Consider the following 22,655-nt stretch of genomic DNA (forward strand, 5'->3'; position numbering starts at 1 on the left):
AGGAGTGAGGAACCAAACCCAGTTCTCCAGATCACAGTCCACCGCTCCAAACCACCGCTCTTAACCACTACACCATGCTGGCATAGGGTGACTGCTTAATTTAGTGATGTACCTTGAAGCTTTTGCTGCATTGTGGCTCTCTAAAAACAAAACACACAAACAAGTTACTCTTTAGGACAGGTCCACTCGTGCTCATGTCTACTGACTTTGCTACCGGCAAGAGACAGTTTTGAGATTCAGGGTGGAGGAGGGATGCCGAAAGTAGGAACAGAGACCAAAGTAGTAGACTAACCCCCCCTCCTCCAATTTCAAGCTTGATTTGGGAAATCCATTAATCTCTAGCAAATCCACTTGTTGGGTGGCCAAGCCTGCTTCACATGCCAAACAAAAAAGTGGCACAATAGGGTAGGTGGAGCAAAGTATGGCTGTAAATTTGCATGCTGTAATTTTGCTGGTGCAAGTGCGCTTCCCGGCCCTACTGCTACTATGCCTAAGATTTCTGTCGCACGTTCCACATTTACAATCATTTCATTTTTTTTTGCTTTAGCTTAACATTGGTATGAAATTTAATGTAACGCATATTATTTTAATGTGTCTTCCTCCCTCCCCACCACCACCATGCCTACCTATACAACTTTTCAGCAAAATATGTCAATTAATCCATGGCATGTTCAAATTCGACCAAGCATCATTTTAGTTCCTATCTTATAACAACAACTGACCTAGAGTATATTAATTTCACAAAAACAATCTTGCTGAATTCAGAAGACGAGATTGAAAATACTTCTTGCTTGAGCACATGTTGTAACATATTTTTGGTTATCACACATTGTAAATTGCTCATTTCCCCCAGCCTACTTAATTCATTTACACGGCCTGCATTACAAATTTAGATCATGTGCTATTTAGTTTTTCAATTAATTATTTCTAATTGTGTATGTAAGAGATAAACAACTATGTAATATAATAGTACCATTAACTCACTACAGAAAATTCTGCTGAAGTAAAAAGTTATCTGCACACATACTTGGCCAATTATGCTTTACTGATTTATAGCCAGGCATCACAAAACACCTTTAAAATTATTAACAAATATTATAGCCATATCTTGCCAATGTTAAAACATACTGTATATACCATACAAAGCATTCTACCTTAATTCCATTTAAAAGGTGTTTGTATTTCTGGGTCCATTACTTAGAATATACTAAGCAGGCAAGCTTAGTAATGGGAATAGGAAATATTTGTTCTGCATGCTAATTGTATAGCCAGTTTGGTTAGCAAACCTGCAGAAAGTCCAAGATGCTCAAACCTTCTAAGCCTGGTTGGTCCCTTCTTCCCTCAAAGATGCATCAGGGCAAATTCTCACCTTTTATCTTACCTTCTTCTTTGAACTCAGTATGAGTTTACCCAGCTTTACCTCTGGGCCATTTTCTTGGTAGTATATGCTAACAAAATTAATTACTTCCATTCCTGACCTGCCTTGGCAAGCAAGATATATCAATTAGTTAATTGTGAAAGGGGAACTTCAAAAACAGACTGGAAATAGTTTGAGAGCCTGTAGGACAGTGGTTCCCAAAGTGGGCATTACCACCCCCAGGGGCGGTGGGATTACTTAGGGGGGCCACTAAGAGGCAAGGGGGCAGCAGGGGGGCACTACAGGTGGGCCCCTTCAACTGTGTTGTTGGATAGGGTAGGGGGCACTAAGGTTGAGTTTGTGGAACCAAGGGGGCAGTGGCCCAAAAAGTTTGGAAACCACTGCTGTAGGACATCACTTCTACTTCAAATGCATTATTTTCTTCAGGTGCTTCCTGCAATTTAGGAGCATCAGATCTTTGATTCATTACAATGGCAATAGATGCATGCTGCTGAAGGTGCTCACTCAGCTAAGAAGGCCCAGTCCAAGATCCTGGTATTGACCTTTAAAGCCCTATACAGCTTGGGACCGACGTTCCTTAAAGACTGCCTTCTCCCATGTGAACCTACCCATCCACTCTGGTCATCTTCCGGGGCCCTGCTTCGGGTGCTCCCGCCATCTGAGGCTAGATGGGTAGCTGAAATGGCGCTCTGATCTTGGAACTCCCTCCCCAGGGAAATGATTTTGTCTCCCTCTAGCCTTGTCTAATGCCAGAAGGGGAAGAGTTGTTTTGTTTGGCATTCCCCGACTAACTGTTATTGGTTGTCCTCCCTGGTTGTGTTTTATTTAATTGTTTAAAGCAGAGGTTCCCAAACTGTGCTACAAGGAGCACTTGGTGCTCAGCGAAACATCTCCTAGTGCTCCGTAAAGAGATTGGAAAGAAAAATACGAATGTCGTTCAGTTTAGTATATAGGTGCTCAGTGAAAATTAGTGCTCCATGACGAATTTCTCTCCTGAAAAGTCCTCCATGACTCAAAAAGTTTGGGAACCTCTGGTTTAAATATTTTTTGTGTGTGCATATGTGTGTGTGTGTGTGCGTGAGCGTGCGCCATTAAGTCACAGCTGACTTAAGGTGACCCTGTAGGGTTCTCAATGCAAGAGACCTTCAGAGGTGGTTTGCCATTGCCTGCCTCTGCATGGGCTGAGAGAGTTCTGAGAGAACTGTGACTCCCCCAGGGTCACCCAGCAGGCTTCATGTGGACCAGTGGGGAATCAAACCCAGTTCTCCAGATTAGACGTTTTGGAGGACATTATTTCAGAGTTGCCATAAGTCAGAAGCGACTTGATGGCACTTAACACACACAGAGAGAGATTTAGGTGAGAGAGAAAATGTACAGAGTTGCAAACGTCTGACTCACTGGATCTTTAAGAACCCATACCTTTTTGCATGTAAAAATAAAAAGAGCTGGTAACAGCTACTGAAGTCATATGAAAGCTGGTTTTGCTCACCCAAGACTGGGGACTTTAGAGAATCCTGGAAAGAATCCTGGGGTTTTGTTTTGGTTGTTGGAAAGGGGAGTCACCAAGATTTCCAAACTTTCCTTCCTCCCCGGCCGCCCTTCCAGTACTGTCCTCAGCTTAATGTTATTTCTAAGAAGCCCAATATTTTTAGATATTGTAATACCAGAATTCAGAAAAACAAGCTACCTACCGACAGAGAAGTCTTCAGAACATGATCATTGACACACGAAGCTCCTGGAGGGAAGTCCGGGGGTAGGCCCAGTGCTGGATCACTGCTCCTCCTCACTAACAGGGGTGTTCCTAAAAGCAAGAATAATAAAAAGCCAAACATGAAAGGCAGCAATGCACCACTAAGAAATCTAACTTAACAGGCATACAGGACACTCAGGTTCCCAAATGTTCTAGTTTCTAAAAGATATTTTTAAATATCTAGAGCTAATAATATTATTTAAATAATTTTGCATGTATAAACTTGGTTATGCCATCTTTGCAGTGGTAATTTTAAAAAGCACTGAGCACGTGCCAATCTAAAGGCTAAAGTAGGGACTAGAAGGGGAAAAAAGATTCTTTTAAAAAGAGTTAACCTCTTGGAAAACATGACTAGACATCGTTTACTTTTTATAGCATCCAAAAGTACTAGGAACTGAAGCGAATATGACTGAAATTCCAAGAAGAAAGAATATGATGCATTATCTTCTGCCTTGGGACTCAAACCAAGAGCACTTTGTTATCTAGGATCCCAAATTACTATCAGCAGATACACATTTTTCCATGTTGGTATTCATGTTGCACAAACTACCACTGCATCTCTTCAGTATGTCCTCTTCAAATTCGTTCATACCTCCATCATTTGTCAGTGTATTCTACACATACATACATATGTCCCCCCAAGAATGCTTTGTTCTTCATCACGTGGTCTGCTGGTGTTGCCCTGCCCTGCCCACAGATAGCTTGATTGTCCTCAATGAGGACAAGAGCTTTTTCGATAGTGGCCCCTACCTGGTGGAACTCTCTGTCAGATGACATCTGGGCCCTGTGGGATCTTTCTTGATTCCGTAGGGTCTGTAAGATGGAGTTGTTCCGCCAGCTGTTCCATTCAGGGCGGTTGAGGCCAATTTTCTACCACCTATTAACAGAGCCGTCTGTTTTTTGACAGCAGTCTGGGATGTTGGTTGTCGGGTGCCAAATGATCATGGTCTATTCTGAAGCCTGAACTAGGATACTATTTTATGGATTGTAATTTAAGATTTTGTAACTATGTCTTATCTCTAATGATTATTGTTTATTTAAAGTTATGTGCCGCCCAAGCCCTGTGACCCATGGGGAGGGGCAGGGTACAAGTCTAAAATAACTTTTAAAAAAAATAAACATAACTTTATTTTCAAGGCCAAGCAAAAACTTTAGATATTCCAGTGAACAGCTACCATGCTGTGTCAACTGAAATCTTGAGAAATGAAAAAATGAGTATTTGTTCTTTCTAATGTGCTTCAAAAAAACAACAACCCTTAATTCAAACTCTATGGATGATTTTTTCCCCCTTAAACTGTTTCCAAATTAATTTATCCTTGGAGCAGGGCCAACAGTAAAAACTAATTGGCCCAAAACGATTTCATATCATTTGCAAACAACTGGAAACAGGATAATAAAATAAGAGAACACTTGTGCAATATTGTCTATATAGCTACAAAATTCATTGAGTATAAGTTTAGTCACTGAATTCAGCAAATTGAACATATATATAAGCACACACGCAAAGCAAATTCATTCAAATAGGCTATACTATAAACACTTTAGGTAAAATCAGTACAGAGGTTCCTGTTTCCTGTCTATACTCCTCTCAAGTACCCATAACCTCAGCTACCCTGGCTCAGATACTACAAGAATATTTTATCCTTTTCCCCTTCCTTACAGGGACTACTGTATGTGAATGTCAGGACTGTCACAGAAGTAGTATTATTTCCTTCTATTGTATGATTTTAAGGTTACTAACCTACACGTGGGAATATTACCAGAATAATTATGCTACAACACAATTCTTTGGTTAAACTCTTCTGACTTTCACCTGAAACAAGTACGAAACAACCCATGGAAATTTTATAGTTTTTTTTTTTTTTAAGTATGCTATCTTCCTGCCAAGCAGGAAGTCAGTGTGGCATGCACCGCACAAGAAACTCATAATACCCTTTGACATTTTATCCAGCACTAGTCAAACGCTCTGTTCAAAAAATTATTATAATACAGATTTCAGAGTCCTTTCCCCATAGCAGAAGCTGTCACTGAAAGAAGTTCCGATTACCTGTTCCATGCCATTCAATGCCAAATAATATCACAAAAAAGTGGTGGATGTTTTGTTCGGTGAAGCTTTCCACCAGCTTGAACAGCAATATTTCAGTAGAAAAGAATATTTCAGTAGAATATTTCGTGAGCCACAGCTGACTTCTTCAGATACCCTGCCAGAAATTTTGTTTGTCTTTAAGGCGCTACTGGACTCTTACACTTTTCTACTGCTATTGACAGACTAACACCCATATTTCAGAAATAGAAATGCATCTTGCCAACCTTAAGCCAAACTTGTTTGTTAATATATATTTTCACTTTTGATCAGGAGATCGGGGGGCTAGAGGAACTGTCCTATGAGGAACGGTTGAAATGCTTAGGGCTGTTTAGTTTAGAAAGAAGATGGTTAGGGAGAACTATGACAAGAGATCTATAAAATTATGCATGGTATGGAGAGAGTGGACAGGGAGAAGCTTTTCTCTCCAGGATCAGAGGAGCATGCCTATTATGTTAGGTGCTTTGGAACACAGGCAGGATAATGCTGCTGCAGTGGTCTTGTTTGCGGGCTTCCTAGAGACCCCTGGTTGGCCCCTGTGTGAACAGACTACTGGACTTGATGAGCCTTGGCCTGATCCAACATGGCTTTTCTTATATTCTTACATGTGATTTAAAGTTTCCATTTAAAACATCCATTTGATATCGGCTCCAGAGCAGCAACCTGAATCTTTCACAAAATGGATTTTTAGAAATAAAAGTTATCTATAATTGACATAACTTCATAATAACCCCTGCAGTTGCTGTCACTGATATCTGTCTTCCAGAGTCTTCCAAAGCAAACACCTGTCAGCACACCTATTAATTTCAGACATCTAAGTCATGTCTGTCCCACCACCTACCACTTTTCTCTGGTACCCCTCAATTCTAGCCTTCGCCTCTTCCATAAAGTGCTCACGATTGTAGCCTCCTTTCTTATCTCTAAGCATCTTTGACAGAAACATGCTAGAAAACTTCAGTACCACTGATATCACGCAGTCCCAGGTGTCAGAAAAATCACATTTCTAACCCAATGATTTAACTGTACAGGAGGCTGGATTCTCTCTTTTTATAAGTACTCTGATCTTACCATTTGCCGACGGCTATATCTGTACCAGCCACTGATGAAATTTAGAATGAAGTTCAGATTTGGTGAGTTTAGAAATCAGTGCCTCTGGTTCAGAACCCCAAGCCCATTCTTAATAAGGCATGTCAAGCTCAGGCCCAGATTGGGATGGGCTCACCCAATGCCCAGGCCTCCACGCTGCCCAATTCCCTTTGCCACTCAAATGTATATGGTCACGGCAACAACAGAGGAAGCTGGAACATTGGTCTGAGAATGCTGCCCTGGTAATAACTCAGGAATCATGGGAAATGACATTCCAGTAACTCCATAAATCAGGACCATAACTTTATTTTTCAACAGCCATCCACCTTCTCACCTCTTGCAAGGATAGCCTCTAGGTCAGGGGTGTCGAGCTCAATTGTTACGAGGGATGGATATGACATAAATGTCACTTGGTCAGGCTGGGCCATGTGTACCATAAAATTTAATAAGGTACCAAAAAGGGGAAGGCATGGCAAACAACCCCGTAAACAAAATCTGCCTAGTAAACGTCAGGATGTGACGTCACCCCATGGGTCAGGAATGACCCGGTGCTTGCACAGGGGATCTTTACCTTTTTTTACCCAAAAGGTAAGGAATCAACATGAAACCATGGGCTAATATTGATACAAGTAATTTTGTGAATATGTACTAAATTTAATACAGACACAAAAATACATATAAATATAAACAACTTGTATGTAGCCTTGTTCAAGCCTCTACGTATCTATGCTAAACATGCCCAATAAACATAAAAACACAAAATTACAAAAGTGCAACAATGTATCCAAACAATATCACAGCTCAGACCAAATGCATTTCGGCTGTGAAGGCTTCTTCAGTGGTCCAAATAATACAATTCTGAATATACCTATACCACTGGGAAAGTACATAAATGCATGAGAAAATTGCAGTCCTTAGACTGAGTAAAATGATGTTTGTAAAGTCTAAAATTTGTCTATATCCATTCCATCCAGAGTTGCCTTTATATTCTTAAGCTCCTACAGAAGTACCATGTTTCCCCGAAAATAAGACACTGTCTTATATTTATTTTTCCTCAAGAAGACACACTATGGCTTATTTTCAGGGGATGTCTTATTCCGAGGGAATCAGAACTGTCCTCCCTCTCAGCTCCCGTTCTCCCCTTACCACCCCTTTCCGGTCCCGCCCCCAGAGGCCCAGGCGCGCTGGTTGCCGGGCCTTTGAAGTGGCCGCGGGAGACTGCAACTGTTCAGCTGGGCTCCTCCTGTCTTCCCCGCCCCCAGAGGCCCGGGCGCACTGGTTGCAGAGCCTTTGAAGCGGCTGCAAGAGACCGCCTCTGCTGAGCTGGGCTCCTCCTGGTCTTTTCCACCCCAGCCCCGGGCGCGCTGGTTGCCGGGCCTTTGAAGCAGCCGCGGAAGACTGCATCTGCTCAGCTGGGCTCCTCCTGGTCTTCTCCACACCAGCCCCGGGGTGCCTTATTTTCGGGGTATGGCTTACATTAAGCAAATGCTTAGAAATGCTGCTACGGCTTATTTTATGGGTATGTCTTATTTTCGGGGAAACACGGTATACCTTTCAGAAGTTGTTTATATTAATATTTATTTTTGTGTCTGTATTAAATTTACTATATATTATTCACAAAATTACTTGTATCAATATTAGCCCATGGTTTCATGTTGATTGCTTACCTTTTGGGTACCTTATTCTAGTTTCATAGGGTTAAGGTTTTTCTTCACCTTGTTTTGTTACCATAAAAATTTAATGCCAGGGACTGCAGATACAAACTTTATAGAAGACACAGGCAAAGCCAATTAATGATATTATTTTTTACTTAAAATGCAAACATGCTTAAAACAATAACACTCTTACAGTATTTTCTTTTATTTAACAATCTTTGATAATAGACACCTCGGGACTGGGGGAGGTGGCTGCCTCAGCCAGCTCACGGGCTGGATAAGATCCCTCAAGGGGCCAGATCAGGCTAGCGGGTCTTATTGTTTGACATAGGGCCGTTGAAAAAAAAATTCGGTAAAGTTAGGCTTCGGCAAAATTTGGCCCTTTCAAATTCGGGCCGTGCCAAAGTCCGAACTCCCCGAAATTCGGCACGAGATCCAGAGTTCGGGAAAAAATTCGGCTGGGTCTTTGAAGTGCTGGGCACCGGCTGCCCAGGCGGCGCTCACCACTTCAAAGCGTCGGGAAGGGGGCGAGGGTCTTTAAAGAGCCCCCCCGCGGGCCTTCACGGGGCTTCTCTGAAGGCGTGCGGGGGGCTCTTTAAACAGATCTGTGCCTTCCAGTGAAGGCACGGGGGGCAGAGGGGTTTAAAGACCCCCCCGCCCCTCTTCCCGGGACTCCCGGGAAGAGGGGGGATGGGTTGTCAACCCCTCTGCGCTGACTGCACAGGCCGGGAGGCACACATCTGTTTAAAGACCCCCCGCGCGCCTTCAGGGAAGCTCCCTGAAGGCACGCGTTGGGGGGAAGATCTGCACCTCCCGGCCGGGAGGCAAAGATCTATTAAAGGGCCCCCCGCACACCTTCAGGGAAGGTCCCTGAAGGTGAACGGGGGGGGGGGGGAGATCTGTGCCTCCCGGTCGGGAGGCACAGATCTATTTAAAGAGCACTCCGCGCATCTCCAGGGAAGCTCTCTGAAGGCGTGGGGGGGGGGAACAGATCTGCACCTTCCAGCTGGAAGGCGCAGATCTTTTTAAAGGGCCCGAATTTGCCGAATTTATTCAGGAACACCCCGAACTCGCCAAATTCGGCTCCCTGTTTTCCCCCCTTTTTTGAGTTCGGTTCAATCAAAACTGAAAAACCACGAAATCAGGGGAAATTCGGCTGTTTTTCGGTTCAGGCCGAACCGAATTGACAGCCCTAGTTTGACACCCATGGTCTAGGTGATCAGATCAATTGTTTTACAGATAGGAAGAAATATGGTTCTTTTTTCAGGTTGTTGATATAGCAAAATAATACTTTAATTGGTTTATAAATTGGTTAACAAACAGGCATGGCTGCACGACCATCAGCTGCCTGATGAGTAGGCACAATGTAGACAAGCTGGAACGTGTCCAGAGGAGGGCAACAAAGATGGTGAGGGGTCTGGAGACCAAGTCCTATGAGGAAAGGTTGAATGAGCTGGGTATGTTTAGCCTGAAGAGAAGATTGAGAGGGGATATGATAACTATCTTCAAGTATTTGAAGGGCTGTCATATAGAGGAGGGTGATTATCATGTTTTGACTGGCTAAGTGCCGCAAATAAATTATCTATCTATCTATCTATCTATCTATCTATCTATCTATCTATCTATCTATCTATCTATCTATCTATCTATCTATCTATCTATCTATCTAGAGGAGGGTGCCAAGTTGTTTTCTGTTGCCCCAAAAGGCCGGACCAGAACCAACGGGTTGAAATGAAATCAAAAGAGTTTCTGTCTAGACATTAGGAAGAATTTTCTAACAGTTAGAGCGGTTCCTCAGTGGAACAGGCTTCCTCGGGAGGTGGTAAGCTTTCCTTCCCTGGAACTTTTTAAGAGGTTAGATGGCCATCTGTCAACAATGCTGATTCTATTACCTTAAGCAGACGATGAGAGAGAGGGCATCTTCGGCATGGAGTAGGGGTCACTGGGTGTGTGTGTGGGGTAGTTGTGAATTTCCTGCATTGTGCAGGGGGTTAGACTAGATCAGGGGTCTGCAAACTGCGCCTCCCGAGCCGCATGCGGCTCTTTGGCCCGTTGAGTGTGGCTCTCCAAACTTGGTTCGAAGCCCCTGCTCTCGCGCCCGCTCGCGCCGGCAGCCAGGCTGCGGAGCCGGCACGCCTGAGAGAGAGAGAGCAGGCGTGTGGGCGCGCTGTCTCTCTCCCCCCCACACACCATGGAGAATGGCCAGGTCCCCCTTTCCCTTGCCCTCAATGGTTGGGAGGCTAAAGTTTCCCCTCCCCTCTAGCCGCGCAATTACTGGGCGGGCGGCTCGGCGGTTCCTGCCCCCCCCCGCCCATCAGCTGTTGGGCGGGGCGGGCTTCCTTTGGTAGACCTGGCCTCCGGCTGAGTCCCATTGGGAGGCCATGTCTACCCACTGGCTTTCTTGGCGGTAGACCTGGACTCCGAGGAGGGGAAAAAGTCCCCCTTCAGAGGCCAGGTCTACCCATTGGCTTCTATGGGCCTCCGGAGGCCAGGTCTACTGACAAGAAAGCCAATGGGTAGACCTGGCCTCCCAATGGGACTCAGCTGGAGGCCAGGTCTACCAATAGGCTTTTATGGCGGTAGACCAGGCATCCAGACGAGGACTCCGGACGGGGAGGAGGAAATGGCAGGGACTTACAATTTAATTTTTATCAATAAATAAGATCACTATTAAGTATGATATCAAGTTTTATTCAGTGTACCTATAGTTTAATTAAGACTTTAAACTTTAATTTAATTTAATTAAAGTTTATTAAGTTAATAAACAGTGTACCTACCTATATAGTTTAAGTTTGAGAAATTTGGATCTCAAAAGAAATCTCAATCGTTGTACTGTTGATATTTGGCTCTTTTTACTAATGAGTTTGCCGACCCCTGGACTAGATGACCCTGGGGGTCCCTTCCAACTCTATGATTCTATTATTCTAATGGACAGAAAGTACTTGGCAGCCTTGTTGGAAACAGCAGCACAAAATTGAAAATCTCGGATATAAAAGGATATGGAAGTGGAGAGTACAGGGCCCGGTGCAGGCGCCCTTCCTGAACTTTCCCCTATTACAAATGTCTCGGTTACCTATGCTTGAAGTTTTGCATTTGAGAAAGCTGGAATGAGCAAACTCCACTGTTCATTCCCCTTTATAGGAAAACACCTTCTGTTTCTCCTGGTATCATTACTCATTTCATTTTCCACCTGCTTCAGCGGTGACCTTATAGCACAGATGTACATAGGAAGGACAAGTATTTCAATTTCCTGAAGTAAACAGTGGAAGTGTATTCAAAAGTAATTTTGAAATTGCTTTAACTTGCAATAGCTCTTAATTTTATCATCATTTCTATCTTTTTAAGCACCGTCATTGATCATCAGCGTAGTTTTAGGTCTCTAAAATGACATTCCATAAAACCAAAACTCTAAATTGGTGTTTATAATGGGAATAATAATTGGAAACTAATCATGGCTGAGCTAACAGCCGTGATACAATTATGTGTAAAATATTCATTTTTGTATAAAAGCTGACAGCGAAGAGTAGATGTTTTCCCCGGATTGTTCGTTAATTGTTAATATAAACTACCATTTACAGGGTGTGACATTCTTTTGTCTAGCAGGGTAAAAAAATGTAAAATCTGTGCATCTCCGTCCTTCAGCCTTCAGATTACTGGAAACTCCTTTCACCAAATCGGCCACCAAGAGCCAAAACCACACCTTCTTTAGGTGGAAGCTAAGGTTCTAAGGAAGTTGTACAAAGGCAGTTTGCAGGTTACTTCCCTGCCTGAATCTAGAAATGACCTGTGACTACCACATAGGATCCTGCATTGTAGGGTCAGCTTGTTGATGGCACCAGCTGTCCTTTTTCCAGCCTAGAACATTTTTGCTCTCCCCTTTCTCAAAATTCAAGCTGAGGAGGAAGGCCTGGGTTGCCTCATTGACCCAAGCTAGGAAAATTCGATTTCTCTCTCTCAGAAAGGGGAAGAAGCCAAGGAGGAATGCTAATTGGAAAGATGAATTTTGATAAAAAGATCCAGAGCTGGGAAATTACTGGGGGGAGATTATCTCATGGATTATATTTTGGGGCTCAGTTTCTCACCCCTCCAACCCCTCTTGTACTCCGTTTGAAACCCTGCATAAAATTAGTTTTCTGGATAAAGCCCAGTATATTATTTCCAAAAGTAGACAACCAGGATTGCATTTTGACTGATTTAGCTTTTATTATTGGCAGTCTTAACTGAGTTTTTTAATCTGTAATTTTTATAGGTTTTATCACTGTTGTTTTTATTGTTTTTTTTCATAATGTTTTATTTATATTGTAAGCAGCCTTAAGTTCTACAAGGAAGAAAGGTGGCTAACAACTGTGGGTCTGCACATAAGAAGAACTAAGATGAACCTCTTTTTCAGAAGCATATGACAGTGCTTAACCTCATATTACAAACACAGCAAATATAAATAGGCAGTGGCCCAATAAAGCATATGACAACCTTCTTTTCATTCTTTCAGGGGAGAATATACAGATGCTGTCTAATCTTAGAAGCATTCCAGAACCAAGCAACAGAAGAATACACTAAACCTATGCATTTAGTGGAATGAATAAATCAGATAGTACTGAGGCTGTCAGTGCCTAATTTAATACACAACAAGGTCAGAGCAAACTTTTAAAAAGAACTTTGAATGCTTCAAACATATTTTTACAAAAATCTCTGAGTATGTTTTAACAAAATGCAATCAAACTAATGTTAAGAAGTGTTGAACGTCATTGTTTTTAACTGGAGAGAGTTAAGAATCTGTTCAATATCAACATTGCTCTTGATGCAGATATGACCTGTACAAAGTATATAATTATATCTACATTCTGAATATGGCCCTAGAAAGCAGAACAAAAAGTCAGCACAATGGCGTCATATACAGATATATATTTTCGCCATCAAGTCTCAGCTGACTTATGGCGACCTGTAGTGTTTTCAAGGCAAGAGACTTCAGAGGTGGTTTGCCACTGCCTGCCTCTGCATCACGACCCTGGTATTCCTTGGAGGTCTCCCATCCAAATACTAACCAGGGTCAGGTTGAGAGTGTGTGTGACTGGGCCAAGGTTACCCAGAAAGCTTTCATGGCACAAGTAGGTCTTTGTACCTGGGTTTACCAGGTCCTAGTCCAAAACCTTAACACTTCACTTGGATTTTTATCCCAACTATGCAGAAAAATCTTAAATGAAAAAGAAGAAGTGTTGGTTTTTATATGCCGACTTTCTCTACCACTCAAGGAAGAATCAAACCGGCTTACAATTGCTTCCTTTCCCCTCCCCACAACAGACACCTTGTGAGGTAGGTGGGGCTGAGAGAGCTCTAAGCAAACTATTACTAGCCCAAGGTCATCCAGCTGGCTTCATGTGTAGGAGTGGGGAAGCCAACCGGGTTCCTCAGATTAGAGTCCGCAGCTCATGTGTAGGATTGGGGAATCAAACCCGGTTCTCCAGATTAGAGTCCACCGCTCCAAACCTCCACTCTTAACCACCACACCATGCTGAAGTTGAAGTCCCTCTCCCCAAACCTATTAAAAAACGAAATCCCATGACATTATATCACATTATATCTCAATCACCATTTATGGGCAGGGGTAGATCCTTCCAGTGGGCCAATGGCTTCTCTCCCCTAACTGGGCCGGGACAAGACAGTCCAGTGGCAGAAGCCCTGTGCACTGCCTGCTGGGGAGGCACGCTGCCTCTCCCTCCCGCCTTTGGAAGAGCACGATAGGATGGGCACGGGGTCGGAGCAAGCAGGCAGCTTCTCCCTCCTGCCTTTGGAATGGTGGGTCTCTTTCCCAGGACCGTTTCCCCCTTCCAGTCTGCCCGTTTGTGGGGATGTCTAGCAAACCCCATTAAAAAAAAAAATCCTCAGCATGAGACAGGCCGGGGAAGAAGGAAGAAGAGGCAGCGATCAGAGTGTTGGGGAGGGAGAAAGATCAGGATGGGGATGTCTCTGCAAGTCGGGTGAAGTTGAATCTACTGCGCATGTCTTTTTCAGATGCTCTTTCTATCAGGAAGTCTGAAACAAGCTAATTTCCCCTCTCCTTAATCTAATAAAGGATAGCTCCGAGGAAGGGAGACCGAGGAGTCTCCTATGGGAAGGATCAGACCAGAGGGTGAAGCAAGTAGCTGATTTCTGCGCTGCAATATATGAGATCCATCAGACAAAGCTGGGGCTTGGTAACTTAACTTAAAATGGAGAATGTTTTATTAATTCGAGGTCTGTTTAAATTATATAAACTGTCTATTAATCGTATATCCTACAGTTTTAGTTACTGTCTATTCTCCAATTTTAATTCTGTAACTGATATGAATGTTTTTAATGGCATTTGCCGTATTAATAAATGAATCTGAATCTGGGAGAAAGATGCATTAGCAGGAAGCAGAGGCTGGTAGGGGTGTAGGAGAAGGCCACCAGCTCACCACACCGTAAGAAAGGGCAGCAAGAAGGGAGAAGGAGGAGGGCGGTGGTGGCAAGCAGAGAAGAAAAGGACATGATGGTGGGAGGGACAGGAGGAAAAAGAAGGTGGCAGCAGGAGAACGGGGAAGGAAAGAGGCGGGAGGAGGCAGCAGCAGGAGTATGGGGGGGCGACAAACATTAAGCCAGGAATCTACCTGTTTCTATAGTAAATGATCCATTTATCGAATGGCCCAGTTGCTCGCTCCACAGAACTCCATCTGAAAGGCTAATTTCTAGATGGGTAGTTTCTTTTCTGGTTGATTATCAACAGGACACTGGCATAGGTGTTTTAACTCAGTAGGTACAATATGCAAGAGAAACCATTTCTATTGATATATGTATAATTCTCTATTGAGCGCCATCTGTTGTTTTATTATGGTTATTTATGGTTTATTTTATTGTTTTAATGTATATGTATTATGGATTGTAAAGTGGTTTTAACGTTGTTACCCGCCCCGAGCCTGACTTCACCAAGGGAGGGCAGGATATAACTTTAAAATAACAACAACAACAAAAGGCCAGGGGTAAAGAAAAGGAGGGTGGGGGGCATGCATAGAAGGGCGCCTTGAGTACTTTATTATACTGGTTCAACACGGTCCAAAGAAGATGCATAAAAATGATCACAGTGTAGATTTTCTATTCTAATCACACTTTTCCCTTCATACTTGTCACATAATTGTGCAGCAGTCTCATATCTTTTCTAATTAAAAATACCTCCCAACAATTTCCCCCCCTAAATTTCCAAAGCAGGGTCAGCTCACCCGTAATTGAACATGTCAGATTGTATTCTAGTCATGCAGAAGTAGAATAAGATGCTTTCATTTGCGTTATGGATTTAAACTGTTGCAGCGGAGGGCAGGATGGAGTTGCAGAGATATAAACAATAGCAGAATATTATTAACACTGGGACACAAAAAGCCAGAAACAAATCAAACTTACTTTCAGAAGCAAGATAGGCCTTAAATTGCCTAAAATACCAAAACACAAAGAATGTGGAGAGGGAAGAACCCTTCAGCTAGAGATCATAAGGTGAGGTACACACACTTTTAAAAAACGGAGTTTCCAATAGCTAGACTCTGCATGCTTTGATCTTTTTAGAATTCTGTGTTTGAATAACACAGTCGTTCCCAACCGTTTTGGCATAGTGACCCACAAGTCGAGATTTACTTTGTAGAGTGACCCAACCAGGGCTGGCCCAAGGTTTTTTGGCGCCGTAGGCAAGCGACGACCTCAGCACCCATCTACTCCAGCATTCCATTGCCTATAGTGCCCTACCACGTATTTTTGAGAAACCAACAAACATCACACCAAGGGTGCAGCTGCCCCCACTATGAACTGCAAGCAAGTGGGAGTTCCTCTCCTCCTCCTTCGCCTGTTGTGCCAGAGAAGGCATTCAAGGATGCATGCTCAGAGTGTGCTGGGTTGAGGATATACATAAATATGGCATGTGATGAGAGGCGGGAGGCAAGGGGCAGTAAATCTCCCATAGCAGGTAGAGGGGCTGTGAAGCAAGGCAAAGGGCTGGGCAAGAAGTGGGGCTGCTGAAGGAGCAGCACTAAGACAGAGCCCACCCATGAGGACGCCTCTCTCTCACTCCTCTTTTCCCAGAATGTTTTTAAAATTACTGCTCTTCTGCTCTGCACTTGGGTTTCCTGTATGTGTTTGGCTCCACATCCTGTGGCAGCCATTTTGGGGTTGGCCCTAACCTCCTGTAAGAGAGCCCCATGCCGCAGAGTGGTAAGCTGCAGCACTGCAGTCAAAAGTTCTGCTTACAACGTAAGTTCGATACAGACAGAAGTTGGTTTTAGGTAGCCGTCTCAAGGTTGACTCAAGGTCGGTTACCCAGCTTTTGTAGATGACTGGGGAAGGCAATGGCAAACCACCTCATAAAAACACTCTGCCTAGTAAACGTCGGGATGTGACGTCACCCCACGGGTCAGTAATGACCCGGTGCTTGCACAGGGAACTGACTACCTTTATCTTTTACTAACATCCTATACCAGAACCCAAAAATTGGCCATAGGCCCAAAAAGGTTGGGGACCCCTGTTAGAAAGTTTTAACAGTGTTAGACAGGTCACTATGGTAGAGAAGATTGGAAGCTACCACGGTATAACCATGAGCACTTGCTTTCACTGTGATCTTGCATTTACTTAGTATAGATTGAGAAAAGTAACAGAGGCATTAGTTAATCTCACTCCAGCATTCATTTTTCACTGCTTTGCAAAGCAGGAATTTTGGACTGAGATCTACAGTCCATTTAATCAGAAACATATATACTAACTGTTGACACCTTAGGATCTGAGATAGGACTTTTTTGCACTTTGGCAACTTATGCCGTTCTTCCATGGGATCCCAGGGACAGAATTGGGGGGGGGGGGGTATTATTCATTTAATTTGTACCCTACATTTTTTTTATTGGGTCCAGATCCAGAATGGACAGGGCAGTAATAAAACCACAACAAACATACTTTATAATTTATTCCAAGAGAGATGGAAGCTGTTTTATCAATATTATTGATTTTATTATGTTTACTTTAAAATGATACTAGAGCAAATAGTAATATAAAAGGTAAAGGTCCCCTGTGCAAGCACCGGGTCATTCCTGACCCATGGGGTGATGTCACATCCTGACATTTTCAAGACAGACTTTGTTTGCGGGGTGGTTTGCCAGTGCCTTCCCCAGTCGTCTTCCCAGCAAGCTGGGTCCTCATTTTACCGACCTCGGAAGGATGGAAGGCTGAGTCAACCTTGAGCCGGCTAACTGAAACCAACTTCCGTCGGGATCGAACTCAGGTCGTGAGCAGAGCTTTTGACTGCAGTACTGCAGCTTAACACTCTGCGCCACGGGGCTCCTAAATAGTAATATACAGTAATATAAATAGTAAGTCATATATTAAATTATATCTTAAATATTTACTTGCAATTTTACATAGATAGGCATGTTTCACTGTGTTAATATGTCTATTACAATCCAATTTGGGTTATAACTAAGTTTGAGCAGGAAGGAAGGGAGGGAGGAAGGGAGGGAGGGAGGGAGAGAGGGAGACAGACAGACAGTACAAGAAATGTTGCAAACATCCGATGTTATTTTTAGTGAGTAGTTTTTAATGTGAGTTTATCACAACATATTCTGGGAGCCAAGGAAGAAAAGAGAAAATAGTGTATTGTATGTAATTCTTTATTATCTTTTCCTGAATTTTCCCCTCCCCCTCTCTTTCTATCTTTAAATTAAAAAAACAAACAAAAAAACAAATACACTTTATACAAATCATGCTTGTCACCACTGAGACTATAGCCTTGGATACTCACCGTGAGGGCTTATTCTCCTCTGAGGCGAAGGGCATCCTGAGCTGTGGGTTGTTTTCCTTCTCCATCCGGGTAGGCAGGACTAAAGTTTCTGACTTCCTGTGCCCCTTGGCGGGAAAACAGCCTGAGGAAGCCAGTTACCGTCTGTACTAGCTACGTTGACAGGAACAAGACAAACTAACGAGACACTGCATTATAACATATGGATAATCGAACAAAGAGACCCGGCATGCTATCATTTGTGGTTATACACGGTACTACGGCTGGCGTGGGGAGATGCCAGGGTTCTATTTCTAAAAAACTGATTATTTGAAAAGGGCGGGGCAGGATGCCCTTCGCCTCAGAGGAGAATAAGCCCTCACGGTGAGTATCCAAGGCTATATTCTCCGCTGAGGCAAGGGCATCCTGAGCTGTGGGACTTATAAGAGCTCCCAATAGGGTGGGAAAGAACATATTACTCAACCACACTTTGCAAAACCCTGCGACCGAAGGAGGCTTGGGCTGAAGACCAGGTATGGATTCTATAGTGTCTGACAAAGGTTGAGACTGAAGACCAGGTAGCGGCTCTACAGATCTCTTCTACCGGTGCTTGTTTGTCAAACGCGGCCGTAGTGGCGGTACTTCGAAGAGAATGTGCCGTGATACCCCCCGGTACAGGTTTGCCTTGAGCCTTGTACGCCTCTGCAATACATAGTTTGATCGTGTAACTAATTGCGGCAGCTGACATTCTCTGTCCCTTACCGGGGTTTGAAATCCCTATGAACATGTAGTCAGACCTTCTGATGTCTGATGTGCGGTTGATGAATATACGAATAGCCCTCCTTAAATCTAGTGTGTGCCATGTGGCCTCCCTTGGACAGTTTGGCTTTGGGCAGAATGAAGGGAGGTTAATCTCCTGAGTCCTGTGGAAGCGCGAATTTATCTTTGGTTGGTATGTGGGGTCGGGAGTTAGCACGACCCTGTCTTTGTGAAAGACACATAATCCTTTTCTGATAGACAGTGCCCTGAGCTCGGATACTCTTCTGGCTGATGTGACTGCCGTAAGGAACAGCACCTTCATGCGAAGGTATCTCATGGGTACTGTTTTGAGAGGCTCGAAGGGTGGCCCCGTAGGACAAGGTTAAGGTTCCATGTAGGGAACCTGTGCAATACCGGGGGTTGTATTTGGGAGACCCCTTTTAGGAAGGCAGAAATGTGCCTGTGTTGTGCCGTGGGGACTCCGTCTGAGAGAGGTATTACTGTGGAGATGGCGGCTACCTGTCGCCTCAGGGTAGAGGCCTTGAGGTTTTGTCTGACTCCCTCTTGGAGAAATTCTAGTATTGTGGGAATACATGGGTGAAGAGGGTTGCATTTCTTTCTCCTTGCCCATCGGGCAAAGGCTTTCCACGACACGTTATATATGCGTCGGGTGGACGGTCTGCGTGCTTCTATGATTGTGTTGACCACATCTGTAGAGTACCCAAGGTTTAATAGAGTCCTCCTCTCAAGCGCCAGGCGGTCAAACAGAACCATTGGGGGTCTGGGTGTGTTATGGGCCCCTGACGGAGAGTGGTCTGTTCCGCTGGGATCCGCCACGGTTCTTGGTAGGACATGCGCTTGAGGGTTACGAACCATGGTCTCCAGGGCCAGTAAGGAGCTATTAGTATCACGTCTGCTCTGTGTTGGTGGATTTTCCTGAGGACTTTGGGTAGGATGGGGATTGGAGGGAATGCGTAAAGCAGTCCCTTGGGCCATGGACTGAGAAGGGCGTCTGTGCCTTCTGCTCTTGGGTGGAAGTACCTGGAGTAAAATCTGGGAACCTTGTGATTTGACTCGGAGCAAAGAGATCGACGGAAGGGATACCAAAGATTTCTGTAAGCTGCTGAAATGTTGTGTGGTCTAATTCCCATTCTCCCTCGTCTATTGACTGGCGACTTAGCCAATCGGCACGCAGGTTGAGGTTTCCCTTGATGTGTTCCGCCCTGATTGAGGGAACGTTAGCTTGGGCCCAGGTGAATATCGCCACTGCTTCCCTGTGCAGGGAAGAGGACTTGGAACCCCCTTGTTTGTTGATATAGGCTTTTGTCGTGATATTGTCTGTTCTTATGAGTAGAGGGTGGTTCCTGATTGTATGTGTGAATTTTTGTAGTGCCAATTTCACCGCCCTCAGTTCCAGCAGGTTGATGTGGAGTCGTGACTCCTGCTGTGACCATCGGCCTTGGGTTATCTGATCGCCTAAGGTGGCGCCCCAGCCCGATAGGCTGGCGTCCGTGAAGATTTGGATGGGATCTTCGTGTATGTACTGTGTGGCTTGGCGGAGGTTGGATGGGCTGGTCCACCAGCAAAGGCTGTGAATGACCTTTGAGGGGATAGCTATTTTCTTGATCTTTTTCTTTACTATGTCTAGCTGGTGAGGTCTTAGAAGCCACTGTAGTGGGCGTGAGTGAAATCAGGCCCATGGCACTATGGCAATGCATGACACCATGAGCCCCAAAAGAGCCGCTAGGGACATGAGCATTGCAGTGTTGTGATTGGCCGTGTTGCGTGCGGAGGAAATTAGTTTCCTGATCCTTTCCTGAGGTAGGGATAAGGAGTTGGTTTTGGAGTTGATTTTGGCCCCCAGGTGAGTCATTACCTGTGAGGGGTGCAATGAGCTCTTTTGGAATTTTATGATGTACCCGTGTTCCTGAAGGGTCTGGATGACCCTCTGTGTGTGGGTGTGAGAGAGACTGTGGGTTGGGGCACAGATAAGGATGTCGTCCAGGTACGGATGTACCTGGATTCCTTCCTGTCGAAGGGATGCGATGATGGTGACTAATATTTTGGTGAAAACCCTCGGAGCTGAGGTCAGTCCGAAGGGGAGGGCCCTGAACTGATAATGGTCGGGGCCATAGGCAAATCTGAGAAAGGATCTGTGTAGCGGGTGAATTGGAATGTGGAGGTAGGCCTCTGTGAGGTCCACAGCCGTCATAAAGGTGCCAGGGAGTAGTGATTCCACAATTGATTTGACTGTTTCCATACGGAAATGCCTGCGAGCCATCCTGTTGTTGACATACTTTAGGTCCAGGATGGCCCTCCAGTCCCCGTTCTTCTTCGGGACGGTGAAGAAAATGGAATATACTCCCTGGCCCTTCTGATGGCTGGGCACTGGTTCTATGGCCTTGATATGTACCAAATGCTGGATAGCTGTTAATGTTCTTTGGTGTTTTCCCTTTTTGAATGAGATTGGGGAACGTAGGAATCGGTCCCGAGGCTGGACCGTGAACTCCAGGAGATAGCCGTTTGTTAATATCTGTGAGACCCATTTGTCCGGTTTGGACATGGACCACCTTGCCGCAAACTCCTGAAGTCTTTCCCCCACCTGAATGTGACTGGCGTCACTGAGGGGTATGCTTAGTGAACCTGTCTCCTTTTTCCGATCTGGGCTGGAAGGCCTGGGGTCTGGAGGCTCTTCCCCCCCTACGAAAGGATCTGGTAATGCCCCAAGATCCCCTGTTTGAACCCCAAGAGCCTCTTCTAAATTTGGACCTGAATTTGGGTGAGAACTTGGGGGGACGAAAGGAAGGATATGAAGGGGGGCGATGGTCCTTTTTAATTTGCATGGGAAGCACTTGCTTTTTATCCTTTGTTTCGACGAGTATGCTTTCAAGCTTCTCGCCAAATAGTCGTCCCTCTTTGACAGGATAGGCCATGAGGGTGGTCTTGGCCTTAAAGTCTGCGGGCCAGGCTCTGAGCCAGAGTCCCCATCGGATAGAAGTGACCGCTGCCATGGATCTGGCCACTGAGGACATGGTGTCGAGAGATGTGTCTGCCATTAATGTTACTGCATTAAGGACCCTGTCCAGACCCCCCAAAACCCTGAGGTTTTCGTCGGGAACCAGTTGTATAATCTTTTTTATCCACAGGTATGAGGCTCTGGCAAAGATAGATGTGGTGGCACTGGCCTGAATAGCCATAGCCGAAGCCTCGTGCGCCTTTCTCGCCAGGTAGTCTGATTTCCTGTCTAGTTGGTCACTCAGGGAACCCACCCCATCCTCAGGGACTAAACCCGGGGATTGTAGGTCCAGGACTGGAGCATCTACCAAGGGAACTTTAAGCATTGACATTGCGTGGGAGGCCAGATTGTATTGCTTCCTAATATTAGTGGGAAGCTGCCTGTTAGGTGTTGGGCGGTCCCAGTCCTCTCTGACTGAATTAATAAAAAACTCCGGAAATGGAACTGCATTAGAAAGTGACTTGGGTCTAGGAAAACATTCCTTGACTCCCTTTTTTAATTTGGACTTGGGTTCATCGGTTTTGTCTGCCTCTGACTCTTCATTAAGATCGAGAGCGAGGATAGCTTTGGCTAAGAGGGCCTGGTAATCCTCCCCCGAGAACAGTCTGGTGTGCTGATCTGTCTCTTGGGGTGGATCTTCATCCGAATCAAATTCACCTTCCTCGATCTCTTCCTCTTCATAACCGGCTGAAGAGAGAGGGGATCTAGAAATTTCAGGCTGAGGCTCCCTACTCTCAGAGAGCTTAGCCTTCATGGCCGATTTTGTGGGCCATGCCTTGGATTTAGTGGTAGAGGAGGAAGAAGGGTCGCCATTCTCCTCAGTATGGGGGAGAGTGGGCTGAGATAGAGGGTTGGGGGGAATCCCATAGGGGCCCGCAGCCATGGAGGGAGGAAGGCGGGCCTGGAAGGATTGGAAGGCTTGCCACTGGCGTTGCAAAGCATAGTTAATGAGGTCGTCTGCGCTTTGCCAGGAAATAAAATGGCCGCCCTCTGCCGCCTGGTTGGGGGGGGTTGCCAGCTCCCGCCTGGAATGCTCTCACAGCCGCCATTGCCGCGTAATTACCAGTCCCCGCCGGGAAGGGTGAAGATGCCGCCGCCGGGAGGGATGTATTCGCTGCTGCCGCCTGGTCTGCGTTCTGGGCAGTGCGGGATGCGAGGGAGACTTTTGGCG

The 22,655-nt window shown here is 45.0% G+C and overlaps 1 protein-coding gene across 1 annotated transcript in view; it reads right to left on the reverse strand.

Moving 5' to 3' along the window:
* The window catches only part of PARD3B (par-3 family cell polarity regulator beta), a 578,916-nt gene that overhangs the window by 422,695 nt on the left and 133,566 nt on the right, over positions 1–22,655 (reverse strand). Inside the window, exon 4 of the mRNA XM_056861663.1 lies at positions 3,070–3,179. Within this exon, the coding sequence (XP_056717641.1) occupies positions 3,070–3,179 (110 nt within the window). The remainder of the gene's footprint in view (positions 1–3,069; positions 3,180–22,655) is intronic.

The sequence above is a fragment of the Euleptes europaea genome, chromosome 15 (assembly GCF_029931775.1).
Source record: "Euleptes europaea isolate rEulEur1 chromosome 15, rEulEur1.hap1, whole genome shotgun sequence".
Lineage (NCBI taxonomy): Eukaryota > Metazoa > Chordata > Lepidosauria > Squamata > Sphaerodactylidae > Euleptes > Euleptes europaea.